This window comes from Lingula anatina, chromosome 3, assembly GCF_051362555.1.
Source record: "Lingula anatina isolate TDL-2025a chromosome 3, LinAna3.0, whole genome shotgun sequence".
NCBI classification, from domain to species: domain Eukaryota; kingdom Metazoa; phylum Brachiopoda; class Lingulata; order Lingulida; family Lingulidae; genus Lingula; species Lingula anatina.
The window spans coordinates 15,542,937-15,567,282 of record NC_141769.1 but is presented as its reverse complement, the minus strand read 5'-3'; the positions used below and the strand labels follow the sequence as shown (position 1 = coordinate 15,567,282).

General features: G+C 33.3%; 1 protein-coding gene across 3 annotated transcripts; it reads right to left on the bottom strand.

Moving 5' to 3' along the window:
• Positions 1–87: 87 nt before the first annotated feature.
• Positions 88–24,235, bottom strand: LOC106155916 (procollagen galactosyltransferase 1). 3 transcript variants are annotated; one of them, XM_087008434.1, is made up of 14 exons: positions 23,944–24,235; positions 14,035–14,231; positions 11,454–11,569; positions 9,654–9,718; positions 9,282–9,351; positions 8,824–9,028; positions 8,425–8,544; positions 7,435–7,511; positions 7,094–7,200; positions 6,437–6,511; positions 4,267–4,324; positions 3,776–3,903; positions 3,179–3,382; positions 88–2,733 (listed from the first exon to the last, which is right to left on the bottom strand). In XM_087008434.1, the coding sequence occupies exons 1-14, from the start codon at positions 24,204–24,206 to the stop codon at positions 2,505–2,507; spliced, it is 1,914 nt and encodes a 637-aa protein (XP_086864560.1). In that variant the 5' UTR covers positions 24,207–24,235; the 3' UTR covers positions 88–2,504. The 3 variants fall into 3 exon arrangements, with proteins under 3 accessions (XP_086864560.1, XP_086864561.1, XP_086864562.1); XM_087008435.1 differs by lacking the exon at positions 6,437–6,511 and adding an exon at positions 5,854–5,928; XM_087008436.1 differs by having other exon boundaries at positions 14,110–14,231; positions 23,944–24,234.
• Positions 24,236–24,346: the final 111 nt, after the last annotated feature.

Here is a 24,346-nt window from a genome sequence, read left to right as displayed (position 1 = left end):
GCTGTTGGAAATTTTGTTTACTTGAAAAACTAGTCACCATCAGTACATTAATATGCAGATTACTATCAGTAAACAACAAAGTACACATTTATTCTTAAGCACAAGACTGTGCTTTATTCTGGCTTTTTCTTTAAACCCAAATTCTAACAATGCTTGTCATGATTCTGACCACTAAAATTATGTAACTATTCTAATTCGAAAGCTAATGATTGAAAAAAAAAAAACAACAACTATATTGACTAGTCTAATATCACAACTTCCCATACCCTCTACCACACTCTCATACAGTCATATACATAGTTTTTCTGACCAAACTACAAGCTAAAATATTTTAAACCTATGTTTATTGCTTTTATAATGACAAATTTAGACTTTTTTTGCACAAACATAACTTCAGCCACATACCAACTTATCTTCTGTCAAAGTAACATTTGGAGTATTTTTTTATTGTTTGATAATTGTTGTATAGAAGATTCTAATGAAAACAAGGCTAAAAATCAAAGTGAATGTGTCTAGCAATCATTCTGTCATAACTGAAGTAACTTTTGGTTGGAGTATTTTTACAATGGAAAAAAGTTTTGTACAGAGTAAATTTACTTTACAAATCACCTTATGTTCAGAACAAAAAGCTTGATATCTACAAAGCAATCTTCCAACAATATCACATAACTAAGCACTTACACACATTCATACATTTTCACAGTCAAAGTTCAGTTGCATTCGATTTATAAACTTTAAAAGTAATGCTGTACAGTTTGCTATATTACCTAAACGTGAATTCCCTATGCAAAATCTACAAAGACAGAACAAACAAAGCAGACAAATTCAATTCCTAGCATTTTGCCAAAGCCCCCAAACCATTCCCTAATTATTGCAATACTGCATAAAAATAAAACCTCCCAAGCTGAAAAATTAATGACCTGACTTACAAGTTACTCTAAATAAATGGACTCCACTCGAGTACTGCACACCCTGCTACGAATATATATTAACATCTGCACGTGCCTGCGCATTCCTGTGTGCGCCATAGCATTTTTCCAAACACACTTTAAACAAATAACCCAAAAAATAATTTCCTAATGATTGCCATATAGCAGAAAAATAACCCCTCAGAGCTGCAAAACACAAACAATTATAACAAATAACTAACCACTTTAGTAAATGGACTCCATTTTGAGTACTGCAGAACCTCTTACTGTTACAAATAAATGTGGGAGTGTGCCCCTGTAAAAAATTATTGACGTTTTATGTTTATATCTAAATGTAATCAGTTTCACATATTTCTACTCTAGATTAGAGTTTTCTTTTGATTTTATAAATCTCAACCTAAATAGTATCTCATCAAGATGTAAGGAAAGAAACCTCTTTCTCTTAAAATATCAGTCTGCATAATTTACATAATTATACATAGTCTACATTAGTTTAAATCTATATCAGGCTTTGGAACATGGAAACACAGTAAAAGTATGTTGTATTTATTTGCTGGACACATATAAAGCTAGGGGAGGATTTCTACACAAAACTTTGATAGATAGGCTCACAATCAATATCTTATAATAAGCATAGTGGGGTTAAGAGGACCCCAGAAAAAGAAAGAATGAATAAAAAGGCCATGATCACATAACACAAAAAATCTCACCATAAACATGCTACCCAAAAGAAAGAGACATCACAATATATTATACCTGATTGATAACTTTTCTGATCCAATATTCCACATATAACTTCGAGAATGGAGTCTGTGTGAGAATTTATTGATTGCAATTTCATAAATAAAAATCCATAAAACAAACTCAACTATTCTAACTACTTTCTTTCAGTATTTTGTAAGACAAAAAGTAATGACAAATGCCATATTGGGAACTTTCATATTATTATTTACAAAAGTTACCACAATTTATTTGAAAAAAAAAAAAATCTAGTACACTTTTCTAAAAACAAAGTAATGTCACTTAAACAAATTAATATGTAATATTTTCCTGTTGGGCAAGTATAATTTGTATTCAATCATGCAATACTCATGAAAGCTGACAAATTAGAAAAAAGTTTAATTTTTTTCTCGGTAGCCACTTGTATCTAGGAAGCCCAAGTAAGCTGAAAATGTTATAGGTACCATCATTTTCAATGCTATGACACTGGTATCGACTAAATTGCACTGAAATACAGTCTAAACAACTAATTAATCATACAGTTATGTACATTTGCATTGCCTTAAAATGTGCATTAAAAAATAAAACAATTATACTAGTGACAAAAGGTTAATATTACCGTTTTGCTTGAATCTAATTAAACTGAAATTGTGACATTTCCGATAAAAATTCCAAACGTTTCTCAAATGATATCTTAACTTAAAAAAATTTCAAACAGATATAAAAGAAAACTAAATGAGTGGTTATCTCAGAGTCTTTGACCTGTGGAAAAAAAAGTATACTTAAGGAGATTCTTAAAAAGAAAAAAAAATTCTAATAGCTGTGTGAGATGGAACCACATACACTGAATCTTCACTATAATTCATCTCTAGTATCCGGTCCCAGAATGTTGGGTAACCTTGGTCCCTCTGGTTTGCCTTCTAAATCCTCATTTGAATGATCTTGTTCTTCACTGATCACATGAGAGTCTTCTGTGTCTGAGATGTAGTTATTTTCCCCTGTATAGTGTGTGGGGAAAACTAACAAAGGAGATGTCGACATTCCTTTGAGGTTCCTTGGTGAAAACTGATTCTTCCATTTTTCCCTATGGGAAAAAAAAATACATTTAAATGGTACCAAAAAAATTACTTATGCTGTTCTGAAATAGCATTTCAATCCTGGACCAAAGTGCTCTCTATCCCCAAAGTCTTTCAAGGTATACTGTACATATTTGAAAATTTCCCAAAATCATATAAATTTTTTCTATGTCTCCGTACCTTATTCTTCAGAGCTAATAATCTTACCCAACCTAGAAACTATTAAACTCCTTGTATGAAAGTACCTGACATCAATAATTCCCTCTGAAATGTACAGTGTTCTAAATGACTGACCAGACATTTAGAAATAAATCATTAAAATTAAAAGTTGAATAAAACATTAAATCAAAGTCCAGGGACAGGTCGAGCAGTGACTCCTCAGTACAAAAAATTGCTTATAGATTATAATCCCTCATAGAGTACCCTTAATGAAAACCAATAAGATATTCTTACTCTGGATGTCTGTCAAACATAATGGGGATGTATTCATCCACAGGTAACATCTTTCCCAATGGTTTCTGGTCCAGCAGTTTCTTGACCCCCTGTTGAGAAACCATATAACTGAGCGTCCAGTAGGAATAATCTGCCCATACTAGACTCTGGAAACCATCCACTGGCGGTTCATCAGCATGCCACATCCGTTTTCTACCCAGGTAGCTGTAATGCAAGAATCACTACAAATAATTTTTATTTTTTTTAATTATATACTTATCGATGTATCAGTAAGAAGAAAAACTTTGACATGCCCAAGTTTGACTAGGTGATAATTTTTTAAAATTGAAAATCATTAACAATTATAGCCTGTGAATGAAACTTGAACAGAAAGGAACAACACCTAAGTGCATATAGTTTTGAACCTTGGCTACATACTTTCTCTCTAGTCACTATAAAGAATAGGTATAATATACAGTCTCTACAGAGAAAGATAACCCTTAAAGTAACATGTTGTTTAACTGCTTATATTTCAGCAAAGCCATTCTATGTAAAAATCTACACTTACATTAATTCCCATTCCCAGCAAAGCCATTCAATATAAAAATCTACACTTACATTAATTCCCATTCCAGTTTATTGTCTTCAATTTCTTTAAGTAAAGACTGCAGCTTTGTGACAAAGAATGGCTCAAATCTCACATCATCCTCAAACACAAGGACTTTCTGGTAATTGTTTTTTGCTGCCTAGAACAAAAAAATCATCAATATGAATAATTTTTCTGTTATAAAACCAAATGGAAGGAAAAAATAAAACAATATGAATTATTAACTTCACACATTTAGGACTTAAAAACTGAAATTTGTGGCATTACAATTTGGTTCCATCTAAAATGAAAATGCACCCACTCACCCCAAAATTAAGTATATGCAGTGAAATCAAGAAGTGACAGTCTGTTATAATATGAACATATAGGTCACTTGTATGGAATGAAAATATGGAAAAGTTGTGAAAACCCCTGAGACAGACTAAGCTGTTTCTGGGCACACCCTCCCATACTTTGTTGGTAAAACTATACAACAATAGTATTCAAAATGAAAATCACTTACATCTTCCCATATGAAATAGTGGCTGAGGAAACAACCAATCTCTCCCATGGTAAGTGGCCTAACAGAAACAATGAGAGTATGAAATACATTTTCCATATAACATTTTTGGAAATGAAAGCAGCATATAAATACAGAGATTATATGTTAACATAAAATGGCATTATTTGTAAATAATAGGTCAACATTGCATAAATTGCTGTCTCTCAATTAAAATATTGCAAAATTAACCTAGTTTTGGTAAATACACCACCCACTCCACTGTCAAATTATGCATTATTTTCATCAAATCAAATTTTTGTAATAATAAAAATTGCAAAAAGAGAGAGCATGAACAAACAATTTTGGACTAATAGCACCAAAATGAATGTGATGTGCTTTAATTTGAAATATAATAATCAAAATTGTAAGTGACCAATAATATCAATTAGGTATAAGGCCTCTTCCTCAGTTTTCCAGTTGTAATGGTTAATGATTAAGTTATAAACCATAATATTATGCCATGCAATATAAGTTACATGAAAAGCTTAGACGTGACAATGTGGTATTAAAGAGTTCTAATGCTGCTGCACTGGGATATCTAATATTAACATACTGTGGTACCACTTCCTTCAACATCATTGTGAAAGTCATCATTTTACTAAACAAAACATACAAATCAATGCCTTAAGAGCTTCCAATTTTTCTTTTAACAAATTTTGGGTACTGGCCTGAAGTTCTAATCAACCAAATCTGTTGAAAACGGAGCACACCCAATGTTGCCTAGGAGGAGAAAAAATATTTCTACAAAGTACAGCAACAATTGGGCATACCTTCAACCACCTTTGTTGAAGCAGTAAAATAAAAAGGGAAATTTAAGTTGTTAGTAAAATATGAGAAGTTAGTTCCTTCTAAACAGGTAAGCTCCATCTATATTTTCACTCCATCCATGCTGTAAATATGACTAATTCATGTCTAAATGTCATTGTTACACAACATTAATTTACTTCACTATCCTGTTCTTACTTAACCATAATTTCTTTTTTTTATGGTATTTAAGACAAATGAAAATTTTGTGGGAAATCAATGAAAAGCAATTCAATTCTTTCATCCATTCTCCATCAATTACCAAAGTGAATATATTATTACCAGCTGACAAAAATAAACATTGCAGCTTAAGCTCAGCGACGCCAAGCCTCTTAATCCCCAACCTTTACAGGAAGACAGATTCTTATCTGCTCCAGCAAGTATTGCTCACCAACCACATTCAAGCTGCAGTCAGCATTTAGCTATTCTCTGCCATCATATTCCATATCTGTGCCAAAGGTTAATGGTACTGAAGGGGTAAAATTGTGTTATGCACGCATGGGATTTAAAGACATGTTAACAGCAACAACAGGTATTCAACATACAGGACAGCGGTGACGATATCTTTTAAGCTCATTCTGTGATTATTGTGGAGACTAAAAGTGCTGATAAAGGCGTTTTTAACAAATCAATTGATGGATGTGATGGATACTTAAGCCATAAATCTGACAAAAAGTGATTTACAAATGACATGCTGAAGCTGCAATAGCCCTGGGAGAAAAATAGCCAAATCTATTGAAATACCTCTGTTCATAGGGCTCAATAAACCCTGGCAGCATGGCAACACCAAGTTTCTTAAGATAAGTGTTATTCAGTTTCCTATTAGGGAAATGAGAGGAAGTGTAGAAGATGATGGAATATCAAATAAAAAGAAAAATTGGATGTAAGGATGAAGATCACATTCAGACTCAAGGTCATATATTCTGTATGAAGACAAGTGCTTGTTTGATTTATATTTGTTTGTGCACTTGTCTTCACAGAATGTTGAGACCTTGCTAGTCAGAAGTCTGGAGAACATTGGAAGATGGGCCCAACATTGGTCACTGAAACAATGAAAGTTGAAAGAATATTGTTTAGATGTTAAAAAGCACATATCTGTCTCTGCCAGGTTTACATTTGAAGTGTTTGTTTCCTCCAGTAGTGGTTCTGCTCTCCAATTTTTCACGAAAATCTGACAAAAATGGTGCTGAAAGTAAGCACCATTGTTCATTTGAAACCTTTGATGCTTTCTCCTCAGGTTTTCACAGCAAGCTCAGTCAGCAGACTTCCCTTCTTGATAAAATGGTGGAATGGCATGCACTATTTTAGCATTTAATGCACTCTTTACCTTTTATGATAAGGTTCTAGAAACCCTTCCAACATGGCAACTCCAAGAGAGTCGAGGTATGTTTGATTTAACTCCCTGAAACACAAAAATAAATGCCAATATCATGCATAAGCACAATAAGAAAATCAATTTGGGTTGGAATTTCACGTCTGGCCCATTGGCTTTAATATTTCGACACAATGTTCTGTTAATCATAACTGCCCACACCATCAAAACATGAGATTGTTCAGGATTGATATTCACAATAAATAACATGTTCACACTGAGACATCAAAGATATTTAAATCATTTTGGTAAGAGACATGATAAAATACAGTATAACATCAAATACAAATGGCTGATTTATTGAATATGAAACTATGTGCATGCTTTTCTATAAACAAGCAAATGAAAAAAAGACATGCAGATATGAAACTGAAATGAATGAATTAAAGCATGAAACAGAAACAAAGATAAATCTGTTAATAACTTAGTACAAAAAGGAACTTAATAAAATCTTAAAACATCAATCTTTTGAGTACTGATAAAACAGGTCTCAATATAAGGTTAAATTTCACATGAAAATAATATTAATCAAAATAACACAACACTAAATAAGCGATTTCATTCTCAGACAAATGATAATTTTACAAAATATTAATAATTATGTCAACTTACTTTCCATCCACAGCATCAACAATCTTAACCTTGAGACCCAACTCATCCAACGACGCCACCATCCTCTCCCGCCTCTCTGGTCTTCTCACTAAATTGATCATGTATATCTAGTAAAAAATAAATAAATAAATAAATAAATAAAGATCATAAACTTCCAGAACAAGTGCTCTGTAATATCAATTTTATGAAGGTAAGAATTTGATTTTATGGCTGTTTGAATAAAAAAAAAATCCTTGTCACTTGTTTTTCCAAACACCAACTAACAATCATAAACTAAGATAATTCCTATCATTATAAATAAATAAATAAACAGACACTTTTCCCAGCTGCTTCACACATACCTGGTCAAAGCCCAACATTTCTTGGGGTGGATGTTTTTTAGGAAGATGTTTAGTGTGGAGAAATGGTACTCCTTCCACTGGAATTAGATAAAAATTATCAATAAACAATATAAAGTATAACATATCATAAAGAGAAATTCATTCAAGACAAAAAACATTATCTTTAAAATGGATTCATACAGAAATGAACCAAAAATCAATAAGGGACTTCTCCTTAGGCACAGTTAACTACTAATTTTAAAGAAAAATAAAACTGATCTGGCTTTCTGGACAGGTGTCTCCAATCTTAACGCATCCTTGGAGGTTACAACACATTGTTGAGTAATGACTAACATGTTATCTGCGGTTGACTAAGATTAACAAGACTGCCAGGGCGGAAGTCAACCCCCAAGTCAGGAGTATCAAGTGACCGAAGCACTGGGAACATGTCAGCTGATATTATGCTACATGCTTAACTGGTGCTGTTTCAGGCATGCACACAAACAATTCTGTGGCCATAGACCAGAACAGTTAGAAAGACGACCGACTCTTCATTGTTGCCAAGAACATCAAAACACACCTTGTTCAATTAGGGTATAAGACCGTGTTGTGTATCGGATTCGGGCTGAAAATCTTTTTTTTTTTTTTTTCATTTTTTTACCAAATAAACTAGTTAGATTACAGACTGACTCATTCACATTTACTCTGCCTATCTGGGTCCTTACCTAGGAAATCAGTAAATCTGGAAATGCTAGTTTTGACAAACACTCTACCTTTATAGAAATCATGACGACTACAGCACTAACTTACCTATTTCAATTAATTTATTTAACACATTAGCATTACTGCAGGTCCAAATAAAAACATCATAATAATAATGCATAATTATACAATATAATTTATAACAATAAAAATAATATATACACATGAATAAACGGTTGAATAGAAAGAAAAGAAGTTTTTTGTGAGTGTGTCTTATGAAAAAGAAAGGATACACAAAAATTCCCATACCCATAGCTTCCAGTTTGAGGAAAATAAATAACTCGGTTTCTTCTTCTAGAGTGTTGTGAGCATCTAGAGGTGCATTGAGACTGCCATAAAAGTTGACATTTTCAATATACATGGGAACTCCTGAAATAATGGAAAATCTTTTGAAAAAAAAAAAAAAAAAAGGCAGAAACAATATCAATTACAGCACATGAGTAATTGCTATGAAACAGTCCATGTATCATTTCAAGAAAAGAAAAACAAAATTCAACAAAGTATTTTGAAAATCCATTTCTCAGTTGTTTCCTTTTAATTTGAAAAAAAAAATCACATGCAACAGACAATTGGAATGTATATTTTTAATGCAAGATTACATTTTACAGAAATGAAGAAACGAGTCTTATCCGTAAAACCAATACTTACTTGCTCTATTTGCAATAGCCGCAAATATGATGACATCATCATAAGGACCCTCATAACCCTCAGGAGGTGGATAAAAGGCGAGATGTTGGGAATCTTCATTTCGCAAGTTAATAATAAATGTGGAATGTACTAGAGCAACTTTATAGAGTCCCCTCATCTGGCGCATCCGAATAGGCCCATATTCAGGCGTTCGCTTATAATAGCCCTGTAATTGTCAAAAGATTTGAAATCAATTATTTTAAATATAAAGTAAGCTCCAGCTTTGATATTTACAATGAACACCTGTTAAGATAAATTCTGTTTATTAACTGGACTATGATGACTGCCATAATTTCAGTTTGCTGTAAATAGTTTATGTTTGTTACACACCAATTTTTAATTACTGCAACTGGACTGTGTTTGAAATTATTACCAAAAAGCGTGTGCTGTTAGTGACATGGGTGTATTTGTTTCCTTACCGTTTCATCCATGCCACCCCAGAAATTGGAGTACTGGGACGAGGAATTCAGCATTGGAGCAACAATAGTTCTATAAACAAAATAAAAAAGTATGTTAAGTTACCGTCAAATAAGATTCTTTTATTAATTTAATTACATCATCTTGAAAATGAAATTTGCATTCTTTGAATTTTTAGAAACAATGCAAATATCAAGATTGGACAGAAGGAAAATTGATAGAAAAATTAAGAAGTTAAAGGAATGCATATTGCTAGGGAGATTTTAATTCAAATATGATAAAAAGATATGTAGATTTTTGTTTAAATTTACAGAATTGTAACAGTTGCCATTGACACTTTATTAGAAAATACAAATACAAAAAAAAGTACTCACTGTGAATATGAGGTCAAAACAGATAAAGTCTGATTGTTCTGTAAAATATTGTCTGCATCTACAAACTAAAAGAATAAAACCATGTCATAATTATGTCCAAATATAACAGTCCAAATAAACACGACCAGTACATTACATTTGGTACCCAGAACATTTTACTTTTTGTGACATTGTGTACTTATTGTTTTTATAAGCAATATAAAACTAAAATCTGACTTTTCAAACATATGTAATTCAACGTCTGTTCACACGCCAAGCAGCCCTGCTTTAAAATACTGCTCTGCTTTAACCCCTGAATATCCTTCCAAAATATTTTTTTCACTTTATCCAGTTCTATCCAGGTTTGTGTGCACTGTTTAAACACGTTGAAGTTTACTGTGCATGAAAAGTGCCATAAACTAGAGCCAAAACAAGCAGAAAGCAGGAGGAGACCTTTCAGCTTCATTTAAATGCTGAATAAAATGAAAAAAATAATTTTTAAATCAGGTTTGAAAAACGCCACAGAGAAGGTGCCATGTTACTTCACTTTTAAATGTTACTGATGAAGAATCTAAAGGTACCTGTATTTCTGAAAAAATACCTTACAGAAATTTGCAGATGAAGTACTTCTTTCTTCACTTCATTAACTTTGGTCTTGGTGGCTTTTTTGCATTTTCTATTTTATAATCAACAGAAATTATGAATGACTAAGAGAAGCCTTCATACATCCCTACATTATCCAAAAATGTATGCCTGTCCTTTGGTTTGTCTGCTTGACTGTTGGTCTGGCCAAATGTCTGTCTGACCGGCTATCTTACTTCCTGTTTGTCTTCTTTCTAGCTTTCTGTCTTACTAACTGTCTATCTTCTTGTCTGTCTTCTTTATCAGCCTTCTATATCCTCTGTCGATCTGTCTATCCTCCTGTCAGTCTTTTATATCCTCTGTCTGTGTGTCTGTCTGTCTGTCTTCCTGTCAGTCTTCTATATCTTCATCTACATCTGTTTCTTGTCTACTTGTCTGGTAATTCAAGTGAGGCCGATTTCCATTCTAAACTGGTCTTGGGTAAATGTGCCTAGAGACCATTAAAGTTGTCAAGGGATCTGCTACAGGAGAGAAAATCCTCAATGACTCCTGCCCTTGCTACTCATTCAAGACTGTTTGTACAGTATATATAGTTAATACAGTTTGCTGTTAAGAAGTCTGCTGAAGTAACCAGTTTACTTGATGAAAAATACCAACATGTGTAACGGAAAAATAAGGTTATGGGTAGTCTGGTTTGGATTAAATGACAATACCACGGTGCAAATTTATTTTGAAGAATTCAACATATCACCAAAGAGCTTGATATCCTTTTGTGTAACTTAACTGTTCATTGTGTTCTTTTCTTTGGTTTGGTACTTTTCTTTGAATTTCTACCACAGCAAGATGCCCCCTTTTTTCCCCCTCTTCGCTTCAAACAATAACAAAAATTGCACAACAAGTTGACTGCTTTTATGAGGAAAAATATTTAATTGATGCACTTGTGCACACTTTGTTGTTTTAAATACAACTGCAGGCACTTTGCTCACAGAAGGCAAGAAAGCATGTTATCTTTTTCCACCTGATTTTGTACCCTAACCAAGAAGATTAGGGACTTTATTATTTTTTTTCAGTCTCGTTGATTTTCTCAGCAGTGTAGTCTGTATACCTCCCTTTATTTTAAACATGACAAAATATCAATGTATGTATAACAGGATTCTGATTCTCTTTTTAATTTTTTTTGTAAAAACCTTAAATAATAAAACATGATCCTCTATAAAAAGCAGATGGCCCAGTACTTACAAAAATATAATCTGCCCATATTTTCCTAGCTTTTTCTAAACTTTCCTGCCTGAGCTTCATGACATGGGTAAATCTCTGTGCTGACCACTCCAGCGGCCCCTGGGCATCAGGAAACCCTGAAATGACCGGAAACATTTGAGACTATAATTATATTATACATAAATAACTCATTTCACATTTAGCTACAGACAGGATATGTTTTAAAGAAGCGGCAAGGGCCTTCATGTACCGTTTAAAAATATGAAATATGTTTTTTTTTTGTATTTTTAAAGTTACTGTTAAAATTCAGTTGTCTGAATGAGTAATTTACAGTACTTTTTAAGCTCTCCAGTTAAACAGTTTCGAATTAAAGGTGAACTATGCCTGACATGCACTAATAAGCAGATTTTGATACACTGGCTTTAAAAAGCAGTGATGCAACTCATAGCAGTCTAGATTAAAAAAATCTAAATTCATAAAAAACATGAATATCAATGTAAACATGCAATGGCAATTTTTTTTTCAAACATCTTCCATTGGATATATTACACATCACAAGCAATATGATATTATGTTCATAAGTTTTTGGTGACCTCTCCATAATTTGTACTTATTTCCACAATCTTCCCTTTAAACAGAAATGGAGTATATGACCCACCAAAAACAACAGACGCTGGCAGGGTTACCCTTTTGGCTTTTTTCTTTTCTGACACAGCAGGAGGCAGCAAAACAATTTCCTTCATCATAAAGCTGAATCGCTTTTTAACACTTTAATATGCTTCAAAATGGCGAGTCTGGCTATGAAATGTGACAAAGACGACATAGGTCCCACAGTCAACACCCTAGGGAATGGGTTTACAGCATACTCTTCAACTTGCACAAAGTCAACCTTTTCATTGACTTAACAATTTTTCCTGCCAAGAAAATAACAGATATTTATTGAGACAAGTATTTCCTTAAAACAAGAATCCAACGAGCTGCCATCCTCTGCAGTTATTTCCTGCAATCCTGTTGGCTTTAACCACCCATTTGGAAAATTCCCAAATATAAAATTGGAATCTGGTTATATTATAAAAATCACAGATGTCTTGCTTGTGAAAAAAACTGATACATCATCGCCCATGTTTTCAACTTTAAAGATGTTTGTATTTGATGTTGATATTGATGTACTAGTGAGCTGATATTCTTGAACACTTGTACTCACGACTTGGTAATGGGTTTCTTGTATTATCTTTTGACCTTAAAACAAAGTCATTTTCACTTCGAACAACTGGTTGACGGGGTTATAAACAACATTTTAAAAGTAAAAGTGACATCGACACAATCCCATTGCCAACACAAGCATTCCAGGAGACACCAAGCCTGGAAAGTGAACTCCACTGCTATTACACAATTAGACTACCAGTTTACAGTGTTGGATAATAAAATTGGATTTTTACAGAACAATGTTTAAGGTTTATATATCTTTATGGTGAATCAAAATTATTATTATTTGATTAATAAAAACAATTAAATCATTAAAAAATTATCATTGCTTCTTGTCTGTAAAAATTAAACTTCCTGGGTCTTTTTTCTTTCTTTCTTGTTCTTTTGGAGTGGGGAGGGACAGAGATTAAAAACGTTAAGTACAGTTGCATTCCGCATTATTTTAAATTACTTTTTTTTTTCAAATTTTGGGTTCACAGCCCTTTGGCATAAAACAACTTTGGCTGAAGTAATGCTTCTTACTTAACAACAGCTGTTGGTTGGCCTATCAGATCGGATGAATGAACCCAGTGAAATAGCTTCCAAGACTAACTCATTGTTGAGTAATGTCAACTCTGATAACATTTGGGACATTTGCCAAGTTTGTGTGTACTGTCCAAGTTTTTCACATAGTGTAATGTTCTTGTCTTTTAACCATCTATTTGCCAGGTGTATTGGCTGAAATGTTGTGCTACTTCATGTTGCATTAAAGAATATGGAAAGTGTGAACAACAATGCCATCTTTAATTACAAGATATGCATACTAGTAATGGAAATCCACGAAAATTAATTTTCAGTTCTTAAACCTAGCTTGCTCAAGGTAGCCAGGGTTGGTGGCCAATGTTGAAAATTTCAGTTGCATGTTTCAAGAAGATCATATGGACTAATACAAAGGACAATATGAATGTATATATGTACCTGTGAAATATATAATATATACATACAGTGCCAAGCAAATGTGTGGAATCCTAGCAGCTATACATTCCAGGTAATATGTGGTGTCTCTCATAATGCAACTTGGACCTCAACCATTAGCTTGGGTATTAAGACAAGATACATCTTTTTATAGGACCAACAATGAGAAAAAAAATATGGGCAAACAGGTTTAACTATTTTTTCAAAAAGGTTGAAAAGTACTCCGTTTACTTTCTTCAACCCAGAATTCATGTGACAAATAATATAAAATAAAATAAAATAAAGTAATCATAAAAGCCAAAAGAGAGAGACAAAAAATACTAGTACAAAGGGAAAGCCTAGTATGTATTAGACTTTTGAAAGTTATTGATGATCTAGGTCCAAGTTGCCTCCATGTTAGGTTGATTTCTGTCTACAGCATGCAATATGGTTCCTCACATACCTCTGCAGTTTTGGCAATGATTACTTGTCCAAATGTAACTTGAAACACCATCAAGGTAACCGCCCGTCCCATTACCTGTTTGCACATTGTCATCGTCATCTGCCTTGAAGTCCACAGAGTGATACTGTGAATAAATGTGCTGCAGCCACTCTCGCAACATTTCTGCGGTTTTATCCACATTGTGATCTGTTCTTATCCTGAAAAAACAAATTTGTTTAAATTTCAGAATTGATGGTGCAAGTTATCATAATTTCGATATATCTGAACATTAATATTTTTATAAAATCTTTACATCATTTGACTAAATGTCTGCTTCAGTAACACATTGATAATTAACCCAGGTTCAGGGCAGCAATATTTTGCCAAAATACATAAGAAAAAGCATATTTCTGTTTGCATTTCAACACTAAATTCTCAATTTTACTTTTCAACATTAAACTCATAATTTTATTTCCAATATGCCACTGTTCTGTGTTCATACTTGACTTGGGCAAAAAAATCTTCTTAATTCAAATATTGATACTGAACAATAATTACACTAAATCGCGTCTCTCCGTGTGATTTTATAAATACAGTACATAGTTTTAAATCAAATCACGCAGAAGAACACACATGCACAAACTTTATGTGGGAGGTACTAGTAAGAAATGGGGGAAAAAAACTTCAAAGTAAAGCTCATAAACTTTTAAATCTTTATGGCTGCATTTTAGACACTGATATTTAGAGACTGGCAAATTAATGCATCTTGACTCATTTTCGGTTGAATAAACAAATGAAACCACGTGCTAATGAACATTCCGTTTCAAACTTTTTCTGAATGTTGATCAATAACATTATATATGGTGTCAATTCTATTTCACACACAAATTACCATTAAGAATGTTCAGACATCTTTATCTGAATGAACAAAATTAATACAGATGAATTAATTAACAAAATATAAAATCTATTTTATACCTTATTGGACAGACACATTACCCTTGTGGCAGCCTGAATGGATTTTTTTTTTGATCTTACAAGTGCAATGTTATTTTTTTGCCATCTGGAGCAAAGTTATGGACTAAGCTGAACAAAGTATCGCTAAGTATACAGTTCCTTCCTGGAGGATTTTGTTAGAGCTTGTGTGTTCTTGTTCTTCACTAATTTTTCACACATGAGCAAATATTTCAAGTCTCAGTGGCCCTTAAACAGACATGCTACTACTATGGGAAAAACATCTTCCTAACCATTTAACCATTCACAAGACAACAGCTTCCTTTCTTTCTACTACAAATCAATGAGTGAATCATGGTCATAGAACCTGAACAAATTTTATACAGTTCCAAGTCCACGAAGAACTACTTTTAGAGCAAAAAATTTTTTTGCTATTTACCTCCGCCCCCCCCCCCAAAAAAAAAAAATATATATATATATATAAAAACTTCCAAAACAACTGCTAATGCATACCATTTTTCAACAGTGATAGGTGGTTTTATTTATTAGTGCGGTTTCATCAATTTAATTTAAGATTTATCAAAGGAAAATTTCTGAGGTTCTCTGGTTAACCAAAGCCAATAACAAATCCATGTATTAATAAAGCCAGCATGAAAGAAGCCTCACTGAACTGTGTACAATAGTCAAACATGGCAGTCACAAAATCTTATGTTAAGAAATTTGGGGGAAATATTGTAATCAGTCTTGGCCCGTTGCAGGGCACACTTCAGTTGCACATTTCAGACCCTGATAACAACTACCAGCTTAAGGCAATTCAGGAAAATAATGGATCTCTCAACTGAACATGCCTTCTTGACTTCGGGGGTAAAAAAATATTCAGATCACAGGTTTGTTTGTTGACTCAATTTCACACAGACTACAATACTACTTTTTTTCATCAGAATGCACTTTTTTATTTTTGGGCTGAAGAATTTTCTTCAAGACTTTTTTTTCTAAAGACATACTAAATTAATAACTAAAACTGTATTATCAAACATCCGTATCAAAAAGTTTGATGATGAAATGTTGTAACAAACCTATACCATGTGTTCTAAATTAAAAGCATCCCCTAAGGTTATTTTAATTAACAGGGGAGCTTATGTTGTTCCATTTTTTTTAAAGTTCTACACGACACATAGACTGTGAATGGTCCAATGGGAGAGTTTCATTTAAATTGGCCTCAAACAAATTGCATCCTCGAGAGATCCCAGCATGAACTTATCTAATGTCAGTTAATTAATTAAAGGAATTTCCATTCTTCCAGAGTACCTGGTGACAATGTTGAGAACAGCAATTCACATGATTTATAACAAAAACATCTTTAATTTTAAAAATAATTTGATTAGGAACATTTTAAACACTATTTGCATTACATTATTATGACTGGCATCAACTTGACTAGGCATAAAACAAATCAGCCACAATTTTCAATTTAAAAAAAACTGTTAGTCTTAATGTTTCTTCACTCAGGCAAAGCAGACAGACTCCTGTGATGTCTATTAGTACAAACTGACACAACAGCAACTGTACGTAATTAGAAAGTTTTCAGAGATCCGCTGGGCTGTCTAAATCCACCTACATCATTGAAATAATCATGGTCAGAAACACAATATGAATCAGCATTTGGTACGGATTCAGTGGTTTACTCTATCAACATCTTTAATAAAAATAAAGCACCACCACCACAGGGTGCTGTAACAAAATGTGTTTTCATGTGGTTTTGTTCCACTCTATGGTGTTGATCCCTGACCAGTGGCTGCTACCCTGAGGTTCAGAGATTTCAATGGAATCTCCCTTATGTATAAGATAAGCCTTGGCCTAGCTGCTTTTCGTAATGGTGATGGAAAACATAGTAATGGAAAGGGGAGAGTCGGTGCCCCTAGTTAGAAAGGCAGGGTGACAGGAAATGTATTCTGTAACAAAAGTAATGTCACTGCCAGCGCTCTAAAATTAAACTTGAATGAAGTACCACCATACTTAAAAGAGAGACACTCTCAGTACTCTGTATGTTGCACTGATCATTTCAATATAAACAGTCACATTTTCTCAGAAACTTAGGGTGACGCATTTCAATGGGAACAGCTTAGAAAACAAAAGTTTCTTAAATTATAAAAAAAATATAATATTGTTAACGTTTTTTTTTTCATTTCTTCTAGTTCTAGATAGTATTTAGAATCCAAACATGCACGCACGCAGAAAGTCCTTTACATGCTAATAGTCAATTTTTTTTACAAAGATGGAGTTTCACTCATGATGGCTTGTTCTTTAAATTAACTAGTTTCATGACTTAAAGACATTCTGCCTTTTCCTCAATTTTTGGAAATGTGTATGTATAATGTAATGTTTCCAAAATATATATAAAAAAGCTTTCTGCAACATTCAAAAAGCATCATACCTAGATACTTAACACAAAGACTTTACTTTATTTCAAAATAATCTTGCCTACAGACTTGCAAAGCATTTTCACAGACAGATATTTATTTTTCTTGCATGTTTACCAGTCATCTAAGGATACATACAAGGAACAGCCTTAATGCCTTCTTTCTTTAAAACTCTTTGGTATCACCTGCCACCACATATTTAGTTATTCCTCATGTAATACTTCATGACTACCAAGTTATGAATTTTCTTTTAATACAAATAACACAGCCAAGTTTAACGTTTTCAGACACAGATCATAAAACTTCATATATTTAAGTTTCAATATCCATCATTACAAATCGTATTTTTTTTATCCCCTTTTGACATGAAGCTTGTTCTTTGGTAGTGAACCTCAAAAATTTAGTATAAACCGAATTATTTTTTTCATAGGCAATAAGCGTGCACTTGCTCATTAGCTGTCTTTTAACCATGACATCAAAACACTACAATTTAGAAGACACAACCCCTTATATAAGTGATTTCCATCTGAGACTGCCTTCAAAAATCTTAGTAAACACTACAGTTCTGCATGAAAAAATACCAATTACAGTTATTAACAGTGATACCCATGAGTGTGTAAAGCCAATTGCTGGTTCACAAAGTATTCATCATTATATTCAGCTGATCAGAAACAGGGATAGGGATATCCTCAACAGCAAAGATTTTCATTATTATCTTTTAATGTTCTTTTTAAATGGCCTTTACTTAAGTCTGTAAGACATGCAACATCCTTTTTAAAGCAACAGAGTGACTATCCTTGTTTAAAATAAGTTTCATTAAAGGTAAAAGATAATAAAGACATGTAAATGTGGACCTTGATTAAGCCAAGCAAAATTGTCTTAACTAGATTTACACCTGTGTAAAAACTAATAAAATGTAATCACTTTTTTTATAATTGATCAAAAATTACTTTGGGGCACATAAATGATATTTTTAACCCGTTTTTTCAACACTGTGTTCCTTTTGCAGATAATAGGGTTATTTAAAAACAAACACAAAAAGGAAAATGCATCACAATGATTCTTTCTCTGAAATCCTAAACCTCTCCAATAAAACATATGGTGGAAAAGGCAAATGGTGCCTGAGCTCTGTAGTATAGGGGGTACAATAAATTGGTCAAGCTTCAGCAAACCAATAACTTCTGTTGCACGGTTTCTGAGTGTCAAGCCTAATATTTCTTCTTTCTCCTCCAGACCAAAAAAAAATGTCTGTGGAAATATGGCTGGAAAACTGACCCCAAAGTTTATACTAGGCCAAGTGTTGCTAATCCTTTTTCTGGACAGAAACATTTTGAAGTATTTAGGAGCAAATGGCTGTTAATTCTGAAAATCACAGGAATCCAGCAGTAAAGGTTCTGAAATCATACCAGTGAAATTGAGAGTCAGCAGGGAGACTTTCGGCAGTTTTTTTAAAGGTCATTATATTTTTTACAACAGTTTAATAAAAAACCACTGCAATGCTGGAAAGTGTACAAACACATACTATGAGTGCTTTTGCTGGAATTATAACAGTTAGGCAAAATCATAAGGGGAGAAGCATATTTTAGTAGGGTTTTTATTTTGTTCATATCTTTTTACTTTATAATTAAAATAATTTTCTTTTTTGTTTATTCTAAACAATTAGGCCTTTAGATCATTTTGAAATTTAATTACATTAACTTGGTGTTTTCCTTTGCAATATCATCAAATTAATCAACTGTGTCGCTTTTTACAGGTGTAATCACTGTAATAGTAAAATTGTGATATGCTTTGCATGGAAACTTCACAACTTTACTTTCCCACAATTTACAGTGTTTTTCTCATTATACCTGGTCACTTAAAAACCAAATGGTCACTTACTGAAAAGATTGTTAAAAACACTTGTTTTCAGTCACACAACTGTTACAGCTTTTCATCAAATAAGTGGTTCCCCTTTAAACTGATATATGGTTTTCAAACAAACTGTTGAGAGCACTTAGATGTACAAGGTGTTTGCCCCATAAGTGAAAGAAGTCAATGATAATTTCTATAATAGTACATTTCACCTCTCTTCACCCAGCCAAGAAAGTTCAGGAGATTTAGGGAAGGTTGCAATCGGTATCTACTTTAAATTTTTATTTATACTTTTATTTATTTATTTGACAGAAAGACTTTTGAATTCATTGTGAATCAGAAAGTCATTAATGGGTGGACTAATTTGGAATGGCCTCTCCTGTGCTCCTTTTCCACTCCAGACAATGAAAAATCCTTTTTATGCTCTCCTGTAAAATAAACTTCTGTCATGAAAGTCTTCAAACTCCTTTCTTTCTTTCTTTTACTCAAAGTTCAGGAAATTAGGTACCTACATAGGTTTAAAATCTAATTTAAACCACACTGAGTTGGACCCCTTTTCTTTTGAAGGCAAACTCATTTCACTTAATTGCAGAAAAATCAAACTTTGAAACAAACAAAACTTCTTTACTGATGAGATTGCTTGTCGTCTACACCAATTAACCAGGCAAAATTGTGGACATAACATCTTTTAGTTTGGTCCTGGACATATATCTTTTGGTTTTGGACACTTGTTTGAAGATGATCAAGAATGTGGAACTATGCCTGTGTCAGCATACAAAGGGGATCTATTCTTTATAAAAACCGAGCAAACTTTGAAAAGGTCTGTAAAGCTGGACCTCCTTCCTACATGTGGAAGGCAGATGTTGCAAGAAAGCAGACATCCTCCAGTCCCAGTAGGTATCTGCAGAATTTAAAAAAAAAAAAAAACTTTACTGAATAAAGAAGGCATGTTATGTACAACCAAATAGATACTGGGCCACCCCAGTGAAATTTACTGTCTGTTAGCATTTTTTCTTTTCTTTTGAAAAATGCTATGAACTTTTTGTGTGTACTGTAGTAGTCTTTGTGTACATATGTGTGATGGGGGGGGGGGGGGGGGTAAAAAATCAGTACTTGTAATCAAACTGTATTTAAATCAGCCTGAACCTTGTCAAAATTTCTAATTTCATTCAATTAAAATTTTATTCATTATAATCTTCTGCAGATCTAAGAATCTTCAAATTTAAGTATGAAAACACTACTTTAGCATACTAATATAGGTTGTTAAACAGTATTTAACAGTATATGAAACAATACTGAATTACTTGCAGCAGCTAGTCCAGTTCAATAGCTTTAAAACTACCCAGGCTACTTTTTAAGGTCAAGACCTTGGGTATATCAAACACAGCATCTGATGCCTTGTTTAACAACACAATGTCAGAATCTTTTAACATCTGCATACAATACTAGGTAAGAGCAAGACACAAACAGGTGGATACCATGTGGGTTTTTTCACTTAGTTTTAACTATTTAACCTAACTATTAACAATTTGATGCCATATTTTTTATCTTCAAAAACCAAAGACATTATCGTCCATTTGATCTAAGAAGGTTGTCAACAAAAATACTGAAGAGAAATGGGCCGAGCATCACATGATCATCTACCCAATCATGAGTTTTAACGCATGTTTTAGATATACGTAAGTATTGGGTGTCCTCTTATATTGGCTTTCTGTACAGATAAAATAATTCAGCACAGTATTCAATTTTTTAAAAGAAAATACATATAAGAGTCATTCATGTGAGTAGGGTTGATACTAAGGGATTTCCTTCACTCAACTAAATGTAATATCCTCACAGTTACTGTACACAAATAAAAGCTATTTTTGCCTCTTTGACAGGAGTTATCACTTCAGTAACCTTCCAACTGGGAAATTATTTGCCAGTCTTCCAAAAAAAAAAAAAAAAAAAAAAAATGCCACTTCCTCTTAAAGCATACACTTAACTGCCCTGTCCACTTCGAGAGGCCTTTTAGATAACCCTCTCACACAAAATGAACCCTTGATGTGAAAAGGATCTCTATTAGTTATTTAGCCATCTTATTTATTGTATTCAATTTCAACAACTGTAAAAGTGCCGCTGTTTCTATCCATGTACAGCATCCATGACCTACAGCCCTTGTCATAAAATTTATTTCTAATAAAGAACATTGAATTTGATTCAGTTTTTCATTTATCTGTTTAAGTTGATCATACAGGTTAAACAATACATTTAAAGGTTACTATGGGTTAACACGGAGGGGCCGTGCAAGAGGTTACAAATTCAGACGGGGTTAACTGAGTGCTTATACTACTAAAAAAGCAGCTGCAGTTGCCTCTGGGTGTCTGGCTACCTTGTTAACTATGTCTGCTTCCCCTTTCCAGTTTATAGACCCCTGTCAGCTGGTTGTTTGGTACTTGTCACAAAGTAAAATATCATTTCCTTCAGGCAAGAATATGAACAGAATGCCACCTATTGCCACGAGGCAACTGCAATTGTGATAAATATGAATTTATGCTTACTTTAAACTTTTTATTTTATCAGAGTATATTGTGAATTACAATTTTATCAAATTCATTATTGTCTTTTATTTCAAATAGCTCTTTTATTTACTAGTACTCAATTTTAAAATGAATGTATGAAAATACTAGAGATATCATGATGTAATTGCAATTTTAATTTCCTTCAATTTTTAATTGTAATCTGATGAGTTACAGTATTAAATTGAAGATGATGCAAGTTGTAAGGCACATTTATGGTAACACTGGCTATAATGCCATGCTGATGGAAATCCCAATTCATTTGTTCTAAAAAATATAGACCCAATTTACTGTCCACCAATTCCATATTAAGAAAAAAAAATCAACAAGGTTCAATGTAAGGCTCCTGAATACTAATGCAGATGTTATTTCCATCTCTTTTCTGGGGCCATTTTTACAGCAATAACACTATAATAGCCAAATTTTAAGTGCTTAAAACAATTCAAACACTTATTTTCTTTTTCAGGATACCAAAATTTAGTTATACTGTCTACATTCCACCTAGCGAGGGGCTCTAATGGAAAGGTAAAGCAAATATTTGGATAAAGTTATTTATCCCCTAAGTCAGGGCTTTTAGGAAGTAGCATGCTCTGACTTTTATATCACTGGATCTTGTTATAAATAGAGAAACGTGTTGAAATGAAATCCGTGAATGGTGAATGTTCCATTACCAAATGAACTGAAGTAAATGCCTTCCAATAAATGGATTTTTTCAATCAAAACTCCGCATTTTAGATATTTATATGGTCAATTTTCATACTTCATGGGGTGATAAAAAAAACCAACAGAAATCTGAATAGGCGACTAAAATACTAGATCTATGGAAAACATTTTCTTCACAATACCACATTAACATTATATCACCACCAAACTAATAAACTTAAGGGTTTATCATTTTTTCATCATTCTTAGGCCATCTGATTTTTTTAACTAAAACCAACAAATAAATGGTTTGATTTCACCTACCCGATATTCAATCTGTGAGTTTAGAGTTAGCATCAGAACAATGTGCATATCAGTGGTACACTATAGCTAAGAAATAACATGCTCTCCCAACTTGGCAAACTCTGCAAAGGTTTATCACAGGCAAAGCTTGAGAACTTTTAGGGTTGATTTTTTACTAGTAGTGGTGTTCTGTATTCAGAACATAATGCAGGCTCAAAGAGTCTTGAGAAAATGGCTTTTATTGAAAGTACAGATTATGGTTCTTTAAATTGTCAACAAATGTCAATCAAAATTGACAATAATTACTTTTTGACAGTAAAAAATGCAAAACAAATAAATAAATAATGACAGTAAAATAAGCAAAAATTCTCTGCTGAATCACACAATAGACAGGTGTCCTAAAATTGCTTGGCCTACACAAGGGTGAATGCAATCTGAGTGCACTGCGGTGTTTTAGTACTGTACTGGCATTACTGTTTTGTCTTGTACTGTATTGTACGTCTTAGTGCTAAAACAGAGTACAGGTGGATATATGACCAAGTGGGGGTGCAAGGTCAAGGAAAGAATGAGTGGTCAAAAACCAAAGACGAAAGTGGTCCAATAGAAAATTCCTTAAAATAAGTGCTGAACCCATGCAGTTTTATCTGGGGGTCCTGGGGGCATAAATACAACACCCAAATGCCTGGACCTCCAGTTAAATCGGTAAGACTTTCATCTCTCCAAAACACTTCAGGAATTGAAGTTTAACTGACCTGTTTTTTAAAGGTGATTCTATGGTATCAATATGTACAAGGTGTCGCTAAATGTATGGATTTCTCAGTGCATAAATATCAATAAAATATATATGACAACAACAAAAAGAAATATTATATTAATAATAATAATAAAATTAACAAAAAAAAAAATGTGTGAAAACCGAAATGCAGTTTGAATTTTTTCTGAAGGTTTAAGTTTTAAAAACACCACTACAGCCAAGTTACAACGGTGTATCTGTGGCTATTCAAACCACGCCCTTTATGATACATTTCAGTCTTCCTTCTATAAACAAACCGTAATATTGACTGACTTAAGTCGAAACTTTCTAGAACTTAGCCGACCGTCCTTCTCACATAAAAATGGGTAAAAATACTTAATAACTATTCTCACCCATCCTCGGTAAAACAGTGTACTTAATACCAAGTTTGACCAATAATTCTACCCACCACAGAGCTATTCTATCCTTGGGATAATCCAAATCCTCCAAATGTCCTAAGAAATGCGGTAAGGCGTGAGCCTTGTTGCGCGCTAGTATACTAATCATCACAGTTGGTTTCTGAGTCTTTGAGAAGCTTCCAGAGCTCGAATCATCCGAATTGATGTTTCCTTGAACACATATTCCTCTGAGCAAAAATAAGAGACACACGTTTAAGTACAAAAGTGAATATTTTCCCACTGACAGCATCGGAACCTGCCGAGCTACTGCCATGTTGAAATCTCCAATGTCAAAACGAGGTCAATGTACTCTTTTGTGAATGGGAAGCAGAAATATTAGTTACACACAGGTCTGGCCAGACAAACCGGTCTGAGAAGATATCCGACGAGTACGTCATGTTAAAGGGGAATGAA